Raw genomic sequence first — 19,528 nt, 5'->3', positions numbered from 1 at the left:
ATATTCCTGGACCTCGGACGGAGGCTTCGGAGTCTTGCCTGCTGCCCAACAGTATTTGGTCTCCTGGGTTATGGGTTTTGGACGGAAGCAGTGCATTCCTTAATTACAGTAACAAACATAAAGGACATTGCTTCTTAATATTTTGGGAAAGAATATTTTGAAAAAAAAATCTGAGGCTTGGAAATGAGCTGGACTGAATGCCAGGCAATAAATAAACTAGGAACCCCACTGCCCATGTTCTCAACTGATGGAACATCTGGCATGTGTGGCAAAATTTTCGCCCGGACTGAGAAAGTTACAGAAAGCAACTCTTTTTCCCCCTTCAGGGTGGTGAGATTTACATTTGTGCTCCCCATCTCTCCCCATCTCTCCTGTCTTCTCTGATACAGTCAATAGAGACATAGTGTTTGTAGGAGGTTCTAGAAGGCACTGCTTTGGACCTGAACTTGGATGTTTCCTGTGATGTTTTCTAGTTTATTGGCTAGTGAATTCTGGGAAGACTTAGAGCCTAGAGCCTCAGCAAAGAAAGGCACACTCAGCGGGACTCGTGTGTCCCTCACCCCTGACCCAGGCTGCAGGACTGAGCACTTCCACCTACTAATTCATTTAACCCTCAGAGCAACCCCTCGACATAGGTCCATTATCTTGTCTTTACAGTCAAGGAAACTGAGGCCCAAAGAGGCCATGTAACTTCCTCAAGGTTACACACCTAAGAGATGACGAAGCACGTTTTCGAATCCAGGCAGTGTGATTTTAGCCAGTTGAGTGCTCTGCCTGCCAACACCAAGGCTCAGTAGGCTTGACAAAAACCATGACCACATTCATGGTCCTTGGGCTCACGTAAGACATGAAAAGAAAAATGACCCAAACCCAGGAATGATTGTGACTCCTGAGTACGTGATACTACCATGCTCTCCAGCCTCATAGAATTAAGGACCCTTAATATTCTGAGGATAGATATGTGACATGAGGATGGCTCTTTACCATTCATGAGGTACTTAGCCTTTCTCTTTAAAATTAGAGCTCCAAATTATAAGAGAAGTTAAGTAGGAAACAGCATCAGGTTCAGAAAGCTTTTAGGTGCATGCTGCAAATTATATCGTGTAAACGCTACAGGCCATCAGTATAATCACTGCTCTTCCCACAGAACATGTGGGCAACCTGCATTTCAAACTCCTTAAATTGAAAAGAAATAAATATGTGAAAAAAGAAGCCAGGAAGCATCATGAATATATTTCCACTCTCTAGGGTGATGTAAAATAATTCCATTTTGAAAATGGCTACAATTATTCTTTTGAGGTCAGTCTAATGTCACCAAGGTAGGAAGACAAATTCACATTAATTGTAAGCATTTGTACGTGTTGTTTTCCAAATCTACCTATGCATGAATTTTATCTGCAATAGAAAAAGCATCTGTGGCTTCTCCATGTAGTAAGTGCAATGTGTGCACACACACTCATTTCTCTCTATGCACTTAGCAATAATGCCACCACACCTCAAAGAAATCTGAGGTCTTACCTGCATGGTTAGCACTTTCATTGTGGTGGCATATTTTTTATTTTTATTTGGGTCCTTTACATACCCTGCCCCAATCTGCCTGAGTGGAATAGCTACAAAAGCTCTCTGTGGACATTTTTTCCCAAGTCTACATTATTGGAACGCTGTTTATATAATTCATGAAGATCTTCAGTCTTATGTCCTTTTAATCCCGGTGAATCTATCGTTCTGACATAATCTTGCTTTTACTCTCTGCTTAAAGATTGGATTTATTCTTCATTTTGGGCAGGAAAAGAGAGATGAAATTGTACTTTCAGATGTATGCACTTTGGCTTTTGCACCTACTCACTGAGGTTACACACCTCTATAGTTTTGATTCTTGAATTTTCAACGGTAAAGTGAAACAGGGCCATTTCTTTCCATTCAGTCCTGGCGCTGTTTTGGGAACATTAACTGTATCATAAAAAGTGCTTATTCGTCCTCAATGATTTGATTTCTTGAGTACTGTTTGACAACTCCCCATTACCCCATGTGCTGGAAACAATCACAATTTATGAGAATTTTAGGACCACATGACTCAATTAACTTTGTCTCAATGCTCTCTATTTCCATGTTTCTACCCATAATATTTTGGGCTAAATCACTTCAATGTGAAAAATGGGCAAGTTTCCCATTGCCTATTTGGTCCTACTACCTGCTGGTAGCCGGGTAACTTGTGGAATAATGTTGCCCAAAGGAAAACCACCAAGGAAGACTGATAATCTACAGGATGACCAATTGTAAGAGAAATAAAACTGCTGACTGTTACCTGTTGTACAGACTCATAGATTTGGAGGAGCCCTAGGTGAAGTCATGGATGTTGCCCCACCCATTGCTACTACACCAGGGGAAGGTTCCAGGATCTCTACACCTGCAGGGCCCTTTTTAGGACCTCTCGATTCTGTCTCAGGCTTCCATTCTTGCTCTTTTCTCCTGATTTCATTAAAAATGTAGGTCAGGGTTTATGTCCATTGCTTAACCCCCTCCATGGTTCCCGTGGACTTAGACTACAGTCCAGACTTTTCCCCATGGCCGTGTGAAGCCCCGTGCAGCCTGCCTCCTCTCTAGTCCTCTGTCTCGCTCTCACATTGCTCTTTCATGTCCATTCTATCACAGCCACACTGAGTTCTGCAGAGTTCTTGAATGCTGAGCTGCTTCCTGGACTGCTTTCCCCCCAGGTGCTTTGCATATCTGGTTTCATCCTATCAAACCGGAAGGAGCTCTCCTTCCCTCATACCAACACTCTCACACCACTTGGTTTTATTTTCTTCCCACTTAAATAAATATGAATTCAGAGCTTTTATGGGGGTTGTGGGGTCCCGGGGACATTAGATGCAATCTTGCATTCTTCCTAAGCCAAAGGTTCAGCAATGTTTGGTTAATCATAGGTTAAGGACGTCTTATTCGTGGCCACAGCCTGAGAGTTTCTGTCTCCACAAGATGCCTACAGCAGCCCTCTGCTCTGTATGTCCAGTATCCCTCCCACCAGAACAAATGAACACAAGATCTCTTATTCAAAGGCAAGGGAAGCCATCACTTACTGATAGTGGATCCGGACTCAGGTCTGTTCAGGGAGCTGATGATGACAAAGCCGAAGCCTTCGTTCTCTTTGCGGTGAATGACCACATCACTGGTCTGCAGGCTGTGCGAGGCAAAGCCTTCAGGAGGAGAGGCATTGCTACTTGTGGCAGCATGGTTGCTGTTGGCGTAGGTTGCGTAGTCACTGCGTGGAGAGCTGTGGTGGGTTGATACGGAGCCTGGACTCCTCCCATTCTCTGGGCAGGGTTCCCCTGCAATACACATTGTGTGCAGGCACTCAGTTATTCACCAAGGGTCTTGATGAGTGCCTGCGTGTACTAGATGCACTTCTAGACATTGGCATTGTTACAAGACTGGTTGACTGGCTTCCGATCCCCATGAGTAGATAGGGCTACTTACCTAGGTATGGAGCACCCAGGTCTAAGCCCCATTCCATTCTTCACAGCAAACATAGCTAACCCCCTCATCAGCTTCTGCTGTGCTGCTACTATTTCCTATCTTCCTTTTTTGTTAAATCTGTAATTCCCCTGGGACAATGCCTTTAGATATTGAGCTTCTTCTTCTTTTTTTTTTTTTCTTAAAAGTTTATTCATTCATTTGATAGAGGGGAAGCAGACTCCCACTGAGCAGGGAGCCCCACATGGGGCTCGATCTTACAACCCTGGCATCACAGCCTGAGCCAAAACCAAGAGTCAGACGCTTAACTGACAGAGCCACCCAGGAGCCCCTAGATATTGAGCTTCTTAGTTGCATAACAGTAATTATTCAGAGAAGATTATAAAACAGTAGACAGTTTTTAAACTACATTGTGTACAGGAATGAAAGAACTTGCAAAAACTATGAATCTTCAGCGCCTACATCTAGGAAGTGTTTTTAGGAAGACTGGGCGTAGGAATCCCAAAGAGGTTTCCAGGCCACCATTGAGCAATGCTGCTGGAGGGGTACGGTAAGTGGGGCTAACTTAACAGCCCAGGACGTCCATGTAAAGGGACCTATCATAATTTTAATAAGAGCCACAGTTTCATTTAATTTTGTGATATTCTGTTAGCCCAAAAGTGTTAATTCACCTGGTGTAGATGGGAAATGTCTTTCTTAAAGGATCCTTCTTTTATTCACTCATTCTAGGTTCAAATCTAACAATGATGTCAGGCCAAGGGATGACGAGTTTTGAATCTCTGAGAGAGGTGTCAGTGGCACTGCTCATTTATACTCTGTATTATTACAAAATATACTCTATTATCAGCCAGATAAACCAAACCAATACTTTCATGAGAAAACAAGCTTATTTACAGGGAAAAATGATAGAAAGTTGGCAGCCAAGAGAAGCTGCTTTTTAAAAATGAAAGTTCATCTGTCACCGAGAAAGAATTTTGTCATTTTAATTTAATACCTAGGTTTCGGTATTCTGATTAAAAGAACTGAAGCGGGTACCCTAGAATACTGTTATTAAAAATAGAGCTGTTTCATCTCCATCTTACACTTTGATTAGTGTGCTTAGAGGATGTTTATGGAACAGAGAAACAGTAAGAAGGAAAGTAATCACAATTAATTATTCCTTTTTGGGTCTCTAGGTATGGTCTCCTATGTTGAGCTCTGGTAGGTGTCTCATATGGAGAGTCACCAATAATTGTAAAAACTAATTACTAAAAAATTAGCAAAAGTTCCAGTGAAGGTTCTTATCTTGATAAGCTGCAGTTCCATTCTGAAATGAAAAGTCATTTCATTTCAAAACTCAAAATCATTTCAAAAATCAGGGAGAAAGAACACAGACTACAAGAGATTTTTTGGAGCTGCATTTATTCATATACTCAGATTAAAAAACTTTCTTAATGCCGAAACGTATTCATTTCTTTGTTTGTAATAGCGGAATGAATAAGACCCAGGCTGCTTTTTATTATTATTTGATGAATTTGAATTTTTCTGTAAGATTTAATTAATCAGGTTTTAATTAAAGAAAACAAATGGATGCTTTTCGTCTGTAAAAATACTGAGGTGAGAAAAGAGCAAAATGTCAAGGTCAAGGCCTTTCCCTCTTTTCTGCCAGAATTTAATTTACTGCCTGTAAGATGTACCCTCCCCACGAGAAAATATCATCTGAAGACAAGCTGTTACCGTCTTGGTGAAGCACGTGTCCTTTATCGGTCTTTGTGCAAGTTGGAAATAAAGTGATTAGAGATAGTCAGGAAGAAGAAAAACAAACAATTATGAAGCTGCAACATTAAATTGAAAATCTCCCCGAGTTATTGGACCAGATCAGTAACTAAATGTCATAGGCATTGACAAGAGAGATCTCATTTTCCGGCTGTCATATTTTAGGGGGTTGAGGGCTGTGCTTGTCAGTAAAGCAGCAACAAAGGAAAAGGATCTGTCTTTGCAGTAAGTGGCTGGGAGTGGCTCTGCCACAGTTTCTAGAGGAAGAAAGACTGATCAACACGAGTGCTCCCTGGAGAAGGGAAAGAGTCCAAAACATTAAGAGAATACCATTCTATTGCTTTTGGACTTCTCTTTCAACCTCTAGAACAAAATTCTTCGTCTTTAACAACATGAACACATTTAAAACCAGGGAGCTAAGAAGATTTCCAATGGTAGATTTTGAGGGAGAGAATTGATTCCACGTTATTTTTCTACTCAGCTGGCTCTAGACCCAAATGAGACCATCTTCTTGCCAACAACCCTTCCTGGTGAGGGTACCAACAGCATTGTTCTAGAAGAATACAGTGAATGTAACAAAGTGACTAAATACGACATGCATTTTTTTTTTCATTTTTTTTTTTTTAATTCACTAACTTCCAGCATCCCTGACTCATCCTCCTGGCACTCGCACAGATGGGTGTACAGAATTCGGTCAATTAGTATCTACTCAAGCCAAATAATGAATTTTTAGGATGAGCATCTCTTTTGTCCTCACCAGTCATCCTGGAAATCATCACTGAGCTGACTGGAAGAGGTCTCTGTTTCAGAAGGTGGGCATTGTTGGCAATGCCATCCAGGTGAGATGGTTTCAATGAGAATGGTCAACCACTGGTCAGGGGCTGCTCCTCATCTGTAGACTCTCCCATTATTTGTGTCCAGGGCCAGCCTATACTTTGATAATTGTTAAAATTGATTGCCAATGTTTTTCAAAAGGGAGATTTTACAGAAATAGGGATTTCCAGTTTCTCTTGAAATATCTGGCAGTTAATAGCTAGAGCTGGGTGGCGGCTGCTCCCTTTACCAGATTTGTGTTTGCAAGCCACCACGGTTCCAACAACCCCCCAGTGCCTCCTGCAAATTCCTGTCTTACTCATTTACCCTTAGAGCGAGGAGTATGCAGGGCCAAAGGGACGGGCTCCATCAGAACCCCAGTTTCCCTTCCAGATCACATGCTGGGTACCAGGACTCTAGGGCCCTCTCACAAACAGAGCTTGCCTGCTTCCAGGGTGTGCCTGGGCCTCTTCTCTGGGCTGTACCCCAGGAGCATGGCAGCACGGTAGATGTCTTGTCCTGAAGCATGGCCGAGGCTATGGGGTATGCTGGCACAGGCTGGACTGTCCACATGCAATGTGCCCCCTCATGGGGCCCGACGGAGGAGGGAGCAGCCCACAGGCTGTGGCCCTGCCAAAGCCAGGGGCTGGCCTGCCTGCAGGCATGTGGGTTTGTGCACTCCTGGTCTATCCTCATCAAAGCGGACAACTTATTTACATGGGTGACATGCTCAAGGACAAAGAAGATGGGGACGTGTTTAGAATCGACAAAAAAAGCATAGTAACCAGGACCAGGGAACCCACTGGCACTCTAAACAATGGCTAAGCGTTTCAGCCAGCTGCCAAGAAAACCTTCTCTTTCTTGGCATTAAGCCAAGAGTTAGACTTTCCCTGAGATGTTAGAGAACAGATACAGATGGAGAGCTTTAAGACGGACTCTAACGTATTTGATTAAGTCCTAAAATGCTCTTTCACAACAATTCTAGATTGACACATTAGGAAATTCCTCAGGCACCCTTCCCTCAGATGAATAGTGTATATTCAAAATAACGTGTCATTAGGTTGAACATCTCAAAGCTGAGCTACTCAACATATAAATATTTATACTTCAGTGTAATAATTAAAGCCACTCTTCTAATATCCTTGGGGAAAAAACAGCTAAACATTGGAGCTGATGGCATGGATAAGACATCTCTCAAAACTAGTTTAAAGTGGAAGGTCTGAGCTATAACTATTTGGTAAATGAAATTGGATGTATTATTGGATGTTTCCTTTCTTCACTCCAAAATTTCTCCTTTTTGAGGATCTAGCTTGTCATTGCCTCCTTAAGAACTTGGCCGTTCTATCTTTAGTGTGTACACTTTAAAAATATTTTAATATTTGCAGGCTTTTGTGTTAATTTCTGCCCAAATGGAACTATCTAGGTGGTGTCTCTCCTAATAGAAGTGGTTTTCTGTTGAGCATTAACTTGGAAGCCAGTGCCCGGTGCCTTCTGAGGAGGGACAGGATATTTGTACAAGCATCAGGGTGAAAGCTTTAAGTTCTACGACCTCCCTTCTTCCCAGCTCCTGACATGGCTCCTTTGTGCAGGAAGGCGGTGACTCTGTCCCTCTTCTTACCCATCTTTTGTGTCTTTGCAAGCTGCTTGCTCACATCCCTTCAACTTTGAACCATCTCGTCACAAACTAGCTTATACCTCCCACTGCCTTTGCTTGGGAAAGCATAATAATAACGCTAACAGCCCTTGAGAAGGCATTTCCACCATCATATCCATTTGTGGCTGTTCCTTTTCGCTGTTGGAGAAACAGCAGCTATGAAGAAAAGTTGCCTTGCTATGCCTTTAAAAAATCTGTCCCATTCTACTTCTAGGCATTTACTTCACCATCAAAGTATCCTTTCCTGAACTTAATCATTTTCAATACTGATGAAGCTTTCAAGGAAGAGTGAGCTGAATTAACTTGGAAACTCTCCTGGTGTGAACGAGCAGTCTGCAGCCGAACATTTTCAAAAATTAAATGCACTTGAGATGCACTCGAAAGCCTAAATGAGTAAAGTTGGTAAGAACTGCAGCAAAGAGCATCTTCACCAAAGTCACATGATCCACAAATTGCAAGAATACGTTTTTGCAGCATTTGGCACACACTCCAATAGCTTGGATTGATTAGAACAAAATTTAATTTGCAATAATCAGCTGGTGGCAAGGGGAGCATGAAATTATGTTGGTGCACTGGCTTTGCACCTTGCAGTATATTTCCTTGTAAATCAGGTATCTTTTTAATTTATCTTTGGGTTACAGAGCATATAGCACAGCAAACTTTTTATTAAAAATCACTCTTAGGGAGAGAGACAGTTAAATGTTAACCAAGCAAACACTGTCTTCCTCCTGGCATCTTGCCCAAGGATAAGTCATAATTCAAGGTGTTTTACTTCTTTGGGTCAAGTGGTATGCCATGAATTTCTGAAGATGAATGGCACTTCTTAGCAAAACCTCCATACGATCCAAGATATATGGCAGTCTCGAACTGGTGAGGGCTGACAATTCTTCTGGCTTGCCCTTTTAAATGACTGCCCTTGATCAAAGTCTAGTTTCTAGAAGACTTGAATAGAAAAAGGATTTTTAGTTCGATTAATAAGCCTTATCTTCCCTAGTTATTCACAGCTGTGATTAGCCAGTGGCACCCCCCCCTTCTTATCTTTTTTGATTCGGGTGTGTTATAATAATAACACATACAGAAGACTACTTATGTCAGGGAGTGGCATTTGCTAGCAGTTGGTCTCACGTCTTTGAATTCACTGGGGGTGGGATGGGAGAGGGCCCAAGGTGGCAATAAAGCCACAAGCACTGGCTGGGGAGCTAAGAGCCTCGGCATTATCACTGACCCACTGCAGACTCCTGGGCAAGCAGACTGCTGGACCAGACCTCCGGGCCTTTGTTTCCTTAGCTGTAACACGAGGGAGCTCATGCTGCCAAGGTCCCTCTTTACCTGTATGAGGAGGGCCGGGGGGCTGAGCGAGAGGCCCGTGGCCACAAGGGCAGAAGGTGACCGACTGTCGCTGGTGCTGTTCCTCCTGCAATTCGCAGGGCAAAACACAGGCAGTTGGGATCCTACTGCCAACATTACTGAGTGCCTAGATTATGAAAAACAGCTGATTTTTGTAACAGACCTACTTATAAAAATATAAATCTTTTTTCGGGGGCATTATGATGGTGGACAGAGATAAACTGAATCTTATTATGACTGTGAAGTCTGTTAAAAGTGAAGTCTTTGGTGGATTCTTTTCTAAAGCTAGGAAATGGCTGCAAAGGGAATAATTACTTCTAATTTACCAGTTTCATAAGTTTGGAGGTAAATGAATTGTGTTTTCTCAGAATGATGTACAAGCTATATTTTTGTAATATTGTTACCTTTTATCAGGCTCTACAATGGAGGCCAATTTTCCAGCCTAGTTGCCTTATTATGGTATCAAAATGCTGTGGTTCTTGGTTTGTAAACATAAGGAGGAACATTTTCAAAAGCTGTATTTTTCACTACCGTAATGTTCCTCTTAGAGCTAGCATCCACCAAAGAGCAAAGAGCATATGCATCTGAAATTAGACCCAAGCTTTGTGAGAAATTTTTAATGACTACACTGAAAATATCTGCTTGGAGTGGAGTGAAAATCTGCACTTTCAAAATCAGAGTTACATTTGGAATATCTAGGTTGGCTTTTTTCCTTGTTTTTTTTCCTTGATTTAAAATTTTGTTTCCATGTCCCATAAAGGCATTTCACTACCTGAGCCCCAAACCTCCCTGTTGGCTTGAGCCACACACCTCCACATAGCACCTTCCTTCTCACAGTGAGGTTGACCTGCCCGTTCCGGGCTGCATGGTGCATCAGGTCGATGACGTAGCGGTGGGTCTTGCCAGCCACTGGAATCCCGTCAACATAGACAAGCTCGTCTCCCGGGTGTAGGCGGCCGTCTCTGTCGGCTGAACCCATGGCAATGACTGCACCAATCAAAATCTAGAGGACAGTGAGAAGGAAAGGATGTTTACATTTCAGCTTTTCCCCCATATATATATATATATATATATATATATATATATATGATTATATATATATAATTTCTTTATGTACATATAATTATAGATAACGATATTTATATATAATTTCTTTATATATTTATATGATATATTTCTTTATAAATATATATAAATTTATAAATATATATTTCTTTATAAAGAAATTATATATAAATATAATATATATAACATCATATATAGATATGATTTCTTTATATAGATGTACAACTTGGTGTAAGGTTTTACTCCAAACTCCATGTATTTGAAAAATGAAAAAATGAGGGGCTGAAGGGTGCCTTTCCCACTTTTCCGGGTTGCTAGCTCCTTTTAGAGAAATAAACATTTTGAACTCGCTGCTGATGGCCATGGAATCTGGGGGATGCTTGCTTCCTGGCTCACCAGTTACCACTCTTAAGGAAAATTCTAACCCCAAATAATCTGATGTTATTGGCCACTGTGCATGTATAGTGAATGGGAGATTGAATCCTGGCTCCACCTGTTTGTGTGGCCTGGGGCAAGTCTTAACCCTCTGCGAGCCTCAGTTTCTTCACCTGCAAAATGGGGAAATGAAGTAATGGGAGCTACTTCCTGGAGTTGTTGGGAGAACTAAATGAAATAATGCATGTAAAGCATTTAACTTTGCTCATGGCATATAGTGAGGGCTCAAAAAGTTTCAGGGGAAACTAGATTATGAAGCTGATAATGATTCAATTTTGTTTGTTTGCTTTGCTTTGAAAGGCTGGAGGTAAGGAGAAAATAAAACAAAGCAAAACTCACAGTTACCTTTCTGGCCAGTTGACTTAAAAAAAAGTCTCAGTCAAACCTCCTCCTGATTTTTTTTTTTTTTAGATTTTATTTATTTATTCATGAGACACACACACACACACACACACACACACACACACACACAGGCAGAGACACAGGCAGAGGGAGAAGGAGGGTCCATACAGGGAACCCGATGTGGGATTCGATCCGGGACTCCAGGACCACACCCTGAGCTAAAGGCAGATGCTCAACCCCTGAGCCACCCAGGCGTCCCAAACCTCCGCCCAATTTTTGCTCTGTTCCTTTGAATATTAGAGCACTGTCCTCTGCATAAAGGACATTCCTAGTTTTGCCTGTCCCCTGAAATGCTTCTGCTGTTTAGGTGACTCTAACACCAGGATATGAGGAGGTACACATCTGTGAAATGTGTGAACTGTAATTCCCTGAACCAGGGACTGTAATGAAGGGTCTAACGGCCTCCCACTTCTCATTGGAAACACTCAGGTTAGTGTCCATTAACAGGCTTTTTTTTTCTTTCTCAGAAAAACAACAACAACAACAACAACAACAACAACAATAGCACTAAACATTTTAGTTTCACTGTTTAACCTACAATTTTTCCAACACACAGACAACAGATATTCTTCTTTTGCCAATGATTTCTTTCCAATCCCAGATCTGTGGATCCCAGCTAATTTGCAGAATTGCTCCATCGTGACTGCAGGCTCACATGTGGCAGACTGATTCTTACTTGGTCACACTGCCTGGTGTGGGCCCGTCAACCTGACAACCAGATGTGAATGCCTGGGACTTCTCAGGTATATGCAGAATTAGAGTCTGAAGAGTCTTAGTTCAGGAAAAAACCTGAGGACTTCATAGCCTGGGTCTACTGAATAGCTTTCTTTATCCATAGAAATGAAAATTCTCTATCACTACAGCTACTTTCTCCCTGTTCCTGGGGGTGAGCTAGGGGCAGATTGCTTCTACACTGATTATTAGTGCTCTGATGAGTGATTCGTTATTGCCGTCACAGTCACAAAGAAAACCTCACAATCCTACCTCAGATTACGGAGTGGTTCATTCCCTGCAACGCTCCGACCCCATTTACTAGAGGCTGGCAGTTGGGCATGCTTCTGACATTTTCTGTTTCTCTTATTGTTATGCCAATCAGAATTTATGAGTTTTCTTTCTAAAGATGTTCCAATCTATTCTTCAAAAGACTCAACCCACTAAGGAGCCCTTCAAAGATTTGTTAAGTGCTTTGTGCAAAAGCCAGTTAAAATGAATGCTTATGTTTCTCCACTGTCCCCTGAAATGCTACACTTAGCTGGGTTAGTCCTCTAAAATGCTTCAACCTTCAGATTTCCTATGTGCTTTAGTGAGAGACTTTATAGCTAGTTACAGAGAACAAAATGGCTCATGAACTACCTTGGCTGGTTAATTATCGACTTTAAGCTATAGCACTGACTCTAAATGATAAAAGTGAACCAAAATATGGGTCACATCTGAGAAGAGCCATGGCTGCAGTTGGGTCCTCTTCAAAAAGATTAACAACAAAATTTCACTTAGGAAAAAAAAAAAAACGCCACCAAAAAAATCCTCCAAAATTTTACACTGAAAATTCCCATTCCTCCCTTGATGTAAGCAGACAGCAAAGATAGACAGAGGCTCTTAGAGTATCTTCTTTCTTCCTAGGTGATACTAGCTTAGCATCACCCATCAAAGGGAAAATCCCAGGAAAACATCAGCTTTTCTGCCGTGTTGCTGCCATATGAGTACAATTAATTCATTTATTCAGCAAATATTTATCGAACCCAGGGGCACTTTTAGGTGATAGGAAGTCATCAGTGAACAATGCATACAAATCCCTGCCCCTTATAGAACTTCTGTTCTAGTGGTCAGACAATAATAAGTGTAGTAAGTGTGTAAGGTACGTTGTATGCTAGCTGGCACGTACTGGGTGAAAAAAGAGAGCAAGGCGGCGGGGGTGGGTGTCAGACATGTGGCCGAGGTGGTGGGAGAGGTGGTTAGAGCAGGTGACACTGAGAAGTTGACGTTTGAGCAAAGCTAAAGGTTACCTGACATACGTTTTTAAAACTGGAAGCTTTACTCTTTAAATTTTTGTTCATGTTATCGAATCTTATGTGTTTATTTCCAAACAAGTGGTAAATTCCACACAGTATTTCAATATAATTTATTATATGGTGTCGCATAATTCCTGTACATATATATATATATATATAATATAATTATAAATCCATCTTCTACCTTGTTTCAAACAAAGGTTGACCCAACTATGAAACAAGCTTGAATTGAGCTGAGTGTGGTCACTGCAGATACAAAGCAGCTCTATGTATCTCTCTTTTTAGGAAAAACAAACACTTCTTTTCCCTTTTAATTCAAATATGCTTTGTATGTTCCAGGCATTCTATGAGTTTATTTCCTGTCTGCTATGGTCACTGCAGAGACTAGATGGCCCATGGTTCCTTCTCGCACTGTAAGTCATACTGGCTTTTCAATGCATGTACATTCTCATCTTTGCTTATACTATTGAGAACATGCCTCAGGACATCTGATCCTTTAAGCTAGAAGTTCTAACACTTTAGGGTACATGCGAATCACCTGGTGAGCTTATTATAACACAGCGTTGGGAATCACCTCCAGAGTGTGATACTATTGCAGGTCTGAGTTGGAACCTAAGTTTCCACATGTTTAACAAGCTCCCCGGAGAGGTGGGGAGCCTGGTCTGTAGCTCTATCACACTCTGAGTAGCAAGGTCCTGAGTACTCTCACTTGGTTCAATGGCCACAGGATCTCTGGTCTCACTGGTCACCTTCTAAGTCCACCAAAGGACTCCCCCACTGGTGCCTGGCCTGAGCTTCCTGATGCGTCACCCTGGTCACTTTGCAGGTCTTTTGAGGGATCCCTTCTCCTCGCCAATCCCACCCCAAGCGCATAGGCTAAACGTCCCTTCTGGTCTGATCCTAGGCTATCCTGGCCACTGAGCCTTCCCAGCCAACACTAGCCTCACTCCACACACACCTCCCTCTGGCCTCCCTGGATCCTTCAGCCTTGTGTAGACCCACTCATCAGTGTTTTCACTGCTCTTGAAGAAGTTCTTTATCTTGTCCTCATTGCTTTGGCCCTGAAGGAAGAGATTTGTGGCAAAACAGCTCAAAAAAAGACTGCTCCCTGACCCCAGGAACAACTGACCCATGGCCTTATCTTTCCAACTGCCTTCTCTAAAAAACAAAAGAATCACAACTCCACAACTCTATCCTATAGGCTAGGAGGGCATGGAACAAAACAGAGTATTTGATACGAAATAACTGCAATCCACATTCAAGTGGCTGGTACCCTCGTAAGCCAGGGGAAAGAACACACACACACACACACACACACACACACACACACACACACAAAAGAAAACAAAAACAAAGCCACAATCATATGTGCAGCCCTTCCATTTATTTTAATTCTTTCCTGCTCTACCTAATGCAAGTCCAACCCCAGTAGGTCTGATCTGCAATAATTATAACCTGGGACAAGTTGACAGTATAGCAAACCGATTTCAGGCTCTTGCCTTTTGAAACTTCTCCCCAAGTTTGCACAGATTTCCCGACCAAGGAGTATGTCTATCATTACCTCTTCTTTCTATGAACAGTTTTTCTCCATTACAGCGTTTTCTAAATCTTTCCACCTTGATGCCTTCCCATCTCTTTTCAGCTCACAGCTGGAAATCCCATTTTTGGTCCTTTCTGGCAATTTTTCATTTCTTTCTATTTCTATTGTTATTTAACTGTGAAAAGTATTTCCTCTTGCAGGAAAAATGCCCATATGCTTTGTTGGAGCTGGAGTCCTGCTGTTCATTATTTGCCGAAAGCTGTGTTGTCGTGTTTAATGTGTGCCCTGAGATGTCAGTACCATTTCGTATATATGGAGGCAGAAACCTGTTTGATGTAATTTATGAGACCTCCTGTGGCTGGGGACCAAGTCACCTCATGCGCCTCTCCCTTTGCAGCACATCAGCAATTAAATGAGGCCAGCACATTTTGTTTATATATTATCTCTGGGCTTACAATGAAGGAAAGCAGGAAGGAAAGGCTTATGGGAAATCTTTACAGTAGACTCACTCTTCCTGACACGGTCTTTCTGAGGTGCAACATTCTGGACTTCAAGGCATTACTTTCTGTCTTTGCTCGCATTAGGAAGATTTAGGCTTCTACTTTAATGACTTAGATGTCAAAATTGTAACTTGCAGTCTGTGTGTGTCTTAAATCATTCCAATGAAAGAATAAACCAGAATAAATCTAAATAAACACAATGAGGATAACCGACAATCCATGTCATCTGAGGAGGCTTAGCATAGACACTGGATGCCTGCCCAGTGGAGGAAAGAAAGGACTCTAGCGTCAAAGCCTATGTTCAGAAGGGTTGGGAACCTGGGAGTGTGTGCACTGACAAGGTGCAAAGCTGTCCTGAGGTCAGGTGGTGACCATGGGTGCACTCACACACCTGAGCTTCATTTTGAGTAATACGTGCTCCATTTGGGAAACAATTTCACTGCTTCAGTGCCAGGCGCATTTCAGCCAGACCCTCCCTTCCTTCTTGAGCCAGCTGCGACCATGCCTTCCCTGTGACCAATCATGCAGTCCCTCCTACCCCTGGTGAAGATAATACTTCCATAATGTGGCTCTAGTTTACTCCCAAAGAGACAAAGCATGAGCCCATGGGGGAGAGGGGTTCCAGCAGAATAAGAATTTTATATTTCAAAGACTGTACTGAAGTATGCATCATGGGAAGAAATGGAACTTTATTACTTTCACATTTATTTCATAGTGTAATCTCTTATTTGTACTTATATATGAGGGAAAGGACCTGATAATATGCTTAGGGCTTGTAAAAACCATTATCTGGCCCTGGTTAAAGAGTCCTTCGGTGCAAAATATTCATCTTTCAATCCAATCCTCCGGGATGGGAGTCTCAAAGACAGTAGACTAAATGAATAACAGGCATAAGGGGGTCTTGGGAACTGTGGCCATGCTCAGTTTTAAAGGGACCACTCCTTGGCTCTGGTCAGTTGTTGTCAATGAGAAAGATAAGCCCAATGCTGTAGATCTATTTTGAAGAGAATATGGAAATCTGAATTTTAAAACTGTGAAATTAGTTGGTGTTCCACAATTTTAAAACACCAGGTTGAGGAAAGCTTGTTGTAGGGCTGCCAGGACACCATCTCTGATTCTAGGACTATACCATTTAAACTCTGCAGACCCTGTAGGATCTAGAGGCCTCAGAATATGTAAACTCCAGATTATTACCTTTTTTTTTTCCTGAGAGGTTCAGGTGAGAGTTTGACTTGGTGAAGAGGACTCTCTTCAGCTCCATTCAGCAAATATCTACCATGCTAGGCTCTGTGCTAGGCTTAGAAGATACAAATGCCATCAAAACATGGTCCTTGTCTTCAAGGAGCTCACAGATTGGCAAGGGGGAAAAGGTATGTCAGTCAGTGCATTCTGGAACAAACAGGAACCTTGTCTTTCTGGTGGAGACTCCTTAGGTTGGTAAGTTTGAAGCATTACGTTAGTATCACTATAGTGGATTCTAATGGGTTTATCCTCCAATGTCCTACAAAAGTCTCAGAATCCCCCACAACGCTCTAAAGATCACCTTAAAGTGCCATTACTGCCTTCATTTAGTGTTTTTTAAACAGATAGGGGTACGATAAAGGGTTCAGCCTGAGCCCAAAGAGAGATCTGGCCTTTCCTGAGATGTAGCCTTTAGACCACTGGAACTGGGGTATCTTTGTTGTTCATTGGGAGCCCCTTGCACTGCACCTAAGAGTTTGTGCTAATGAGGAGACTCCTGGTGGGTACCTGACAGTTAATTCTGAAGTAGGTGACTCAGGGTAGAGGAGCCAGACCACGTTTTGGGGACATGGGTGGGTACTGACCAGACAAGAATGACCAGCCACATACTTAGGGGGTTGGGTGTTTGTACCTTGTGACATCAGCCTGACCTCTGGGAAGGAGAGGGGCTGGAGACGGAGCTCAACCACTTCAATGACTCAATCACTCATAGTCACATAATAAGACCCCAATAAAAACTCTGGACACCAATACTTGGGTGAGCATCTCTAGTTGTTATCGATGCTGGGAGGGAGGGATAATTTGTCCCTGAGGATAATGGAAGCTTTGCACATGGAGCCCTTCCACACTTTGTCATTTTCTTTCGGTTGGTCCTAACATGCATCCCTTCAGTATAAAATTGTCATCGTAAGTACAGCACTTTCCTGAGCCCTATGAGTTGTTCTAGTGAATTATCAAATCTGAAGGGGGCCAAGGGACCCCCAAATTTGCAGCTAGTGTCTGAAGTGAGGGAGACTCTTCCCTCCGACTTCACAGTTTTGCAGAATCATTGCAGCCATTGTCAGGAATATGGGGGCCGACTTGGCAGTCTGGGGGGCTGAGACCCTAACATCCAGTTTGGCTAATGGCACATGATTCATTTCTGGGGAACTAATCCAGAATAAAACGGGAAAGACGAAGTCCCTGCCTAGGAGGAATTTTAAATCCTACCCATCAAACTAAATAGGGAGATCTATGAACAGGTTAGAAAATAATCCTGAAGGAAACTAAGTCAGACAAATATCCTGTGGAACCAGGAGGTTAAATGCTCACATATGTGAAGGAACTGGATCCTATTTTTGGTTCTCCCTATACAGAGCAAGATGAGTTACAGAGAGGAGTGAGGCTGCCTCCTGACCAGGTGATGGAGGATCCCCGGTAAACTCAGAATCAGGTGGCAGGTAGAGGGGAACAAGTCTGTGAAAGGGAGCGAAATATAACTGAGATTTGTTCCTTCTGCCTGTGACATAATTTAGTCTCTGGAGAAATAGAAGTCCAAAGTTACCTGAGCCCTATATTTTACCTTAGCACTCTCTTTCCTCCCAAAGCCCCAGGAGGGAAATCCAGACGACCCTCCATGGTAAATGCACATTCACATCTCCTCTGGCAGCTGGGGATTAGCGACATGGTGGTTGACTGATGCCAAATGTATTCCCCCAACATTAGGAAATAAGTCTTTTTCCCCCTGGAGTTCCTTACCCTTGGAGTCTAAGCTCAGCTTCTTAGCATTTTTCATTGTAAGGGATCTCATCAATCATCTGGCCCAACTCTGCTCAAAGGACAGAGGAAACCCCTCCGGGATTCCTATCTAGTTCTTATCAGCTCTGCTTGGATGCTTCTCCTGGGAAAGCGCTCACTGTCTACCGAGGCAATCTACTTCACTTTGGGACAGTTTTCATTATTACAGATCCCTTTTATTTTTTACATTATTTTTTTTCTCCTGAATATTTCTGCCCGTTTGTGGTTCCAGTTTTATTTTCTGGGATTGATCAACAAGAGAGACGACGATGATAAACATCCACTTGACACTGCTATGATCCAGGCACAATACCAAGAGGTTTGCATCTGGTATCTTTAATTCTTAAAGCTCTCTCTCTGTGAGAGCACTCTTGTGCTCTTCATCTTACAGATGAGGAAACTGAGGCTTATAGCTTAAATCTCTTGCATGAGCTGGGATGGGGTGTCATTTACTCAAACCTTCCATGGACCTGACTTAGTCATATTGGGTACCATTTAAGATACATCTTTTACAATGAGTATTTCATGGCTGATATTTTGATACATGTTCATAAATCTAGCTTTGCTGAGTTTTCTGTATATTATTTTATGCCTTGACTTTGGTATCTAATGGAGTGCGTGTGCGTGTGCGGGTTTGATTTCTCCACAGCCCATCCCAAATTCCCAATATTGTGCCAACTGAAGTTCACTTTGTGAACATCTTCTCGTGGTAATCCCTTAATTTGAATCTGACCGAGATTTTGCAGCATTGAGTTTGATTTTACAAACTGTTTATCCCTGTGTTTTCTCTCCCTTGTAGTTTTGATTGCAAACATCCGTAATTCTGCTGGAATTTATGCCTTTATCTTCTGTCATAGTGTGTGTATACCTTGTGTTGCTGTCCAGAATGACCAGGAGTCCAATACAATTAAGTAATAGAAATATCTAAAAAGAATTCAATCCGTTCTGAGAAAGAGTAATGTCCCCTCCTATGTATATGTACATTAATTTATGATGATATATATTTATGTCAGTCATGGAGACACTGACATGTTTTGAGAACTTAACCAGCAAGAACACAAACCTCAAACTTTTTTTTTTTTGAGCCCTCAAAGATTTTCTTTTAAATTCACAGTGAACGATATAGCCCACACTGTGGAAATAAAGAGGTTTCAACTTACAGGCTGCCCAGGCTCATCTCCCCCGAGGATTCTGAAGCCAAATCCAGACTCCATCCTGCGAAGGTGAACATCCAGCTCCTTATAATCTGGACCTGGCATAAAGGAGATCCCATTGAGTAATGAATCCTGTCTCTTCCCCGCTCCCTGAGAATCTGAACACACCAATGATAAATTAATTTTGTGGATGTAAGTAATGAGAGTGCTGTTAGAGTTGGTGGACAGCATAGAGGATAAAAAGATGTGGTAACAAAAATTTCCAAAATTAGATGGTCTCTGGTTTAACAGTGATAAAACAGGGGCATTCCTAGGGTATCACCATAGGCTGAAAGAACATACAAATTTCCTGAATGAAAAAGAAA

The 19,528-nt window shown here is 42.2% G+C and overlaps 1 protein-coding gene across 46 annotated transcripts in view; it reads right to left on the bottom strand.

Annotated features, from left to right (window-relative positions):
- The window catches only part of MAGI2 (membrane associated guanylate kinase, WW and PDZ domain containing 2), a 1,307,576-nt gene that overhangs the window by 142,553 nt on the left and 1,145,495 nt on the right, over positions 1–19,528 (bottom strand). For all 46 annotated transcript variants that reach the window (XM_072759854.1, XM_072759849.1, XM_072759863.1 and 43 more), the window contains 3 exons: positions 19,170–19,261; positions 9,851–10,043; positions 3,078–3,326 (listed from right to left, as the gene is read on the bottom strand). In XM_072759854.1, coding sequence (XP_072615955.1) covers positions 3,078–3,326; positions 9,851–10,043; positions 19,170–19,261 — 534 coding nt within the window. The remainder of the gene's footprint in view (positions 1–3,077; positions 3,327–9,850; positions 10,044–19,169; positions 19,262–19,528) is intronic.

Source organism: Vulpes vulpes, chromosome 5, assembly GCF_048418805.1.
Source record: "Vulpes vulpes isolate BD-2025 chromosome 5, VulVul3, whole genome shotgun sequence".
Lineage (NCBI taxonomy): Eukaryota > Metazoa > Chordata > Mammalia > Carnivora > Canidae > Vulpes > Vulpes vulpes.
This window is presented reverse-complemented; position numbering and strand designations above follow the sequence as displayed.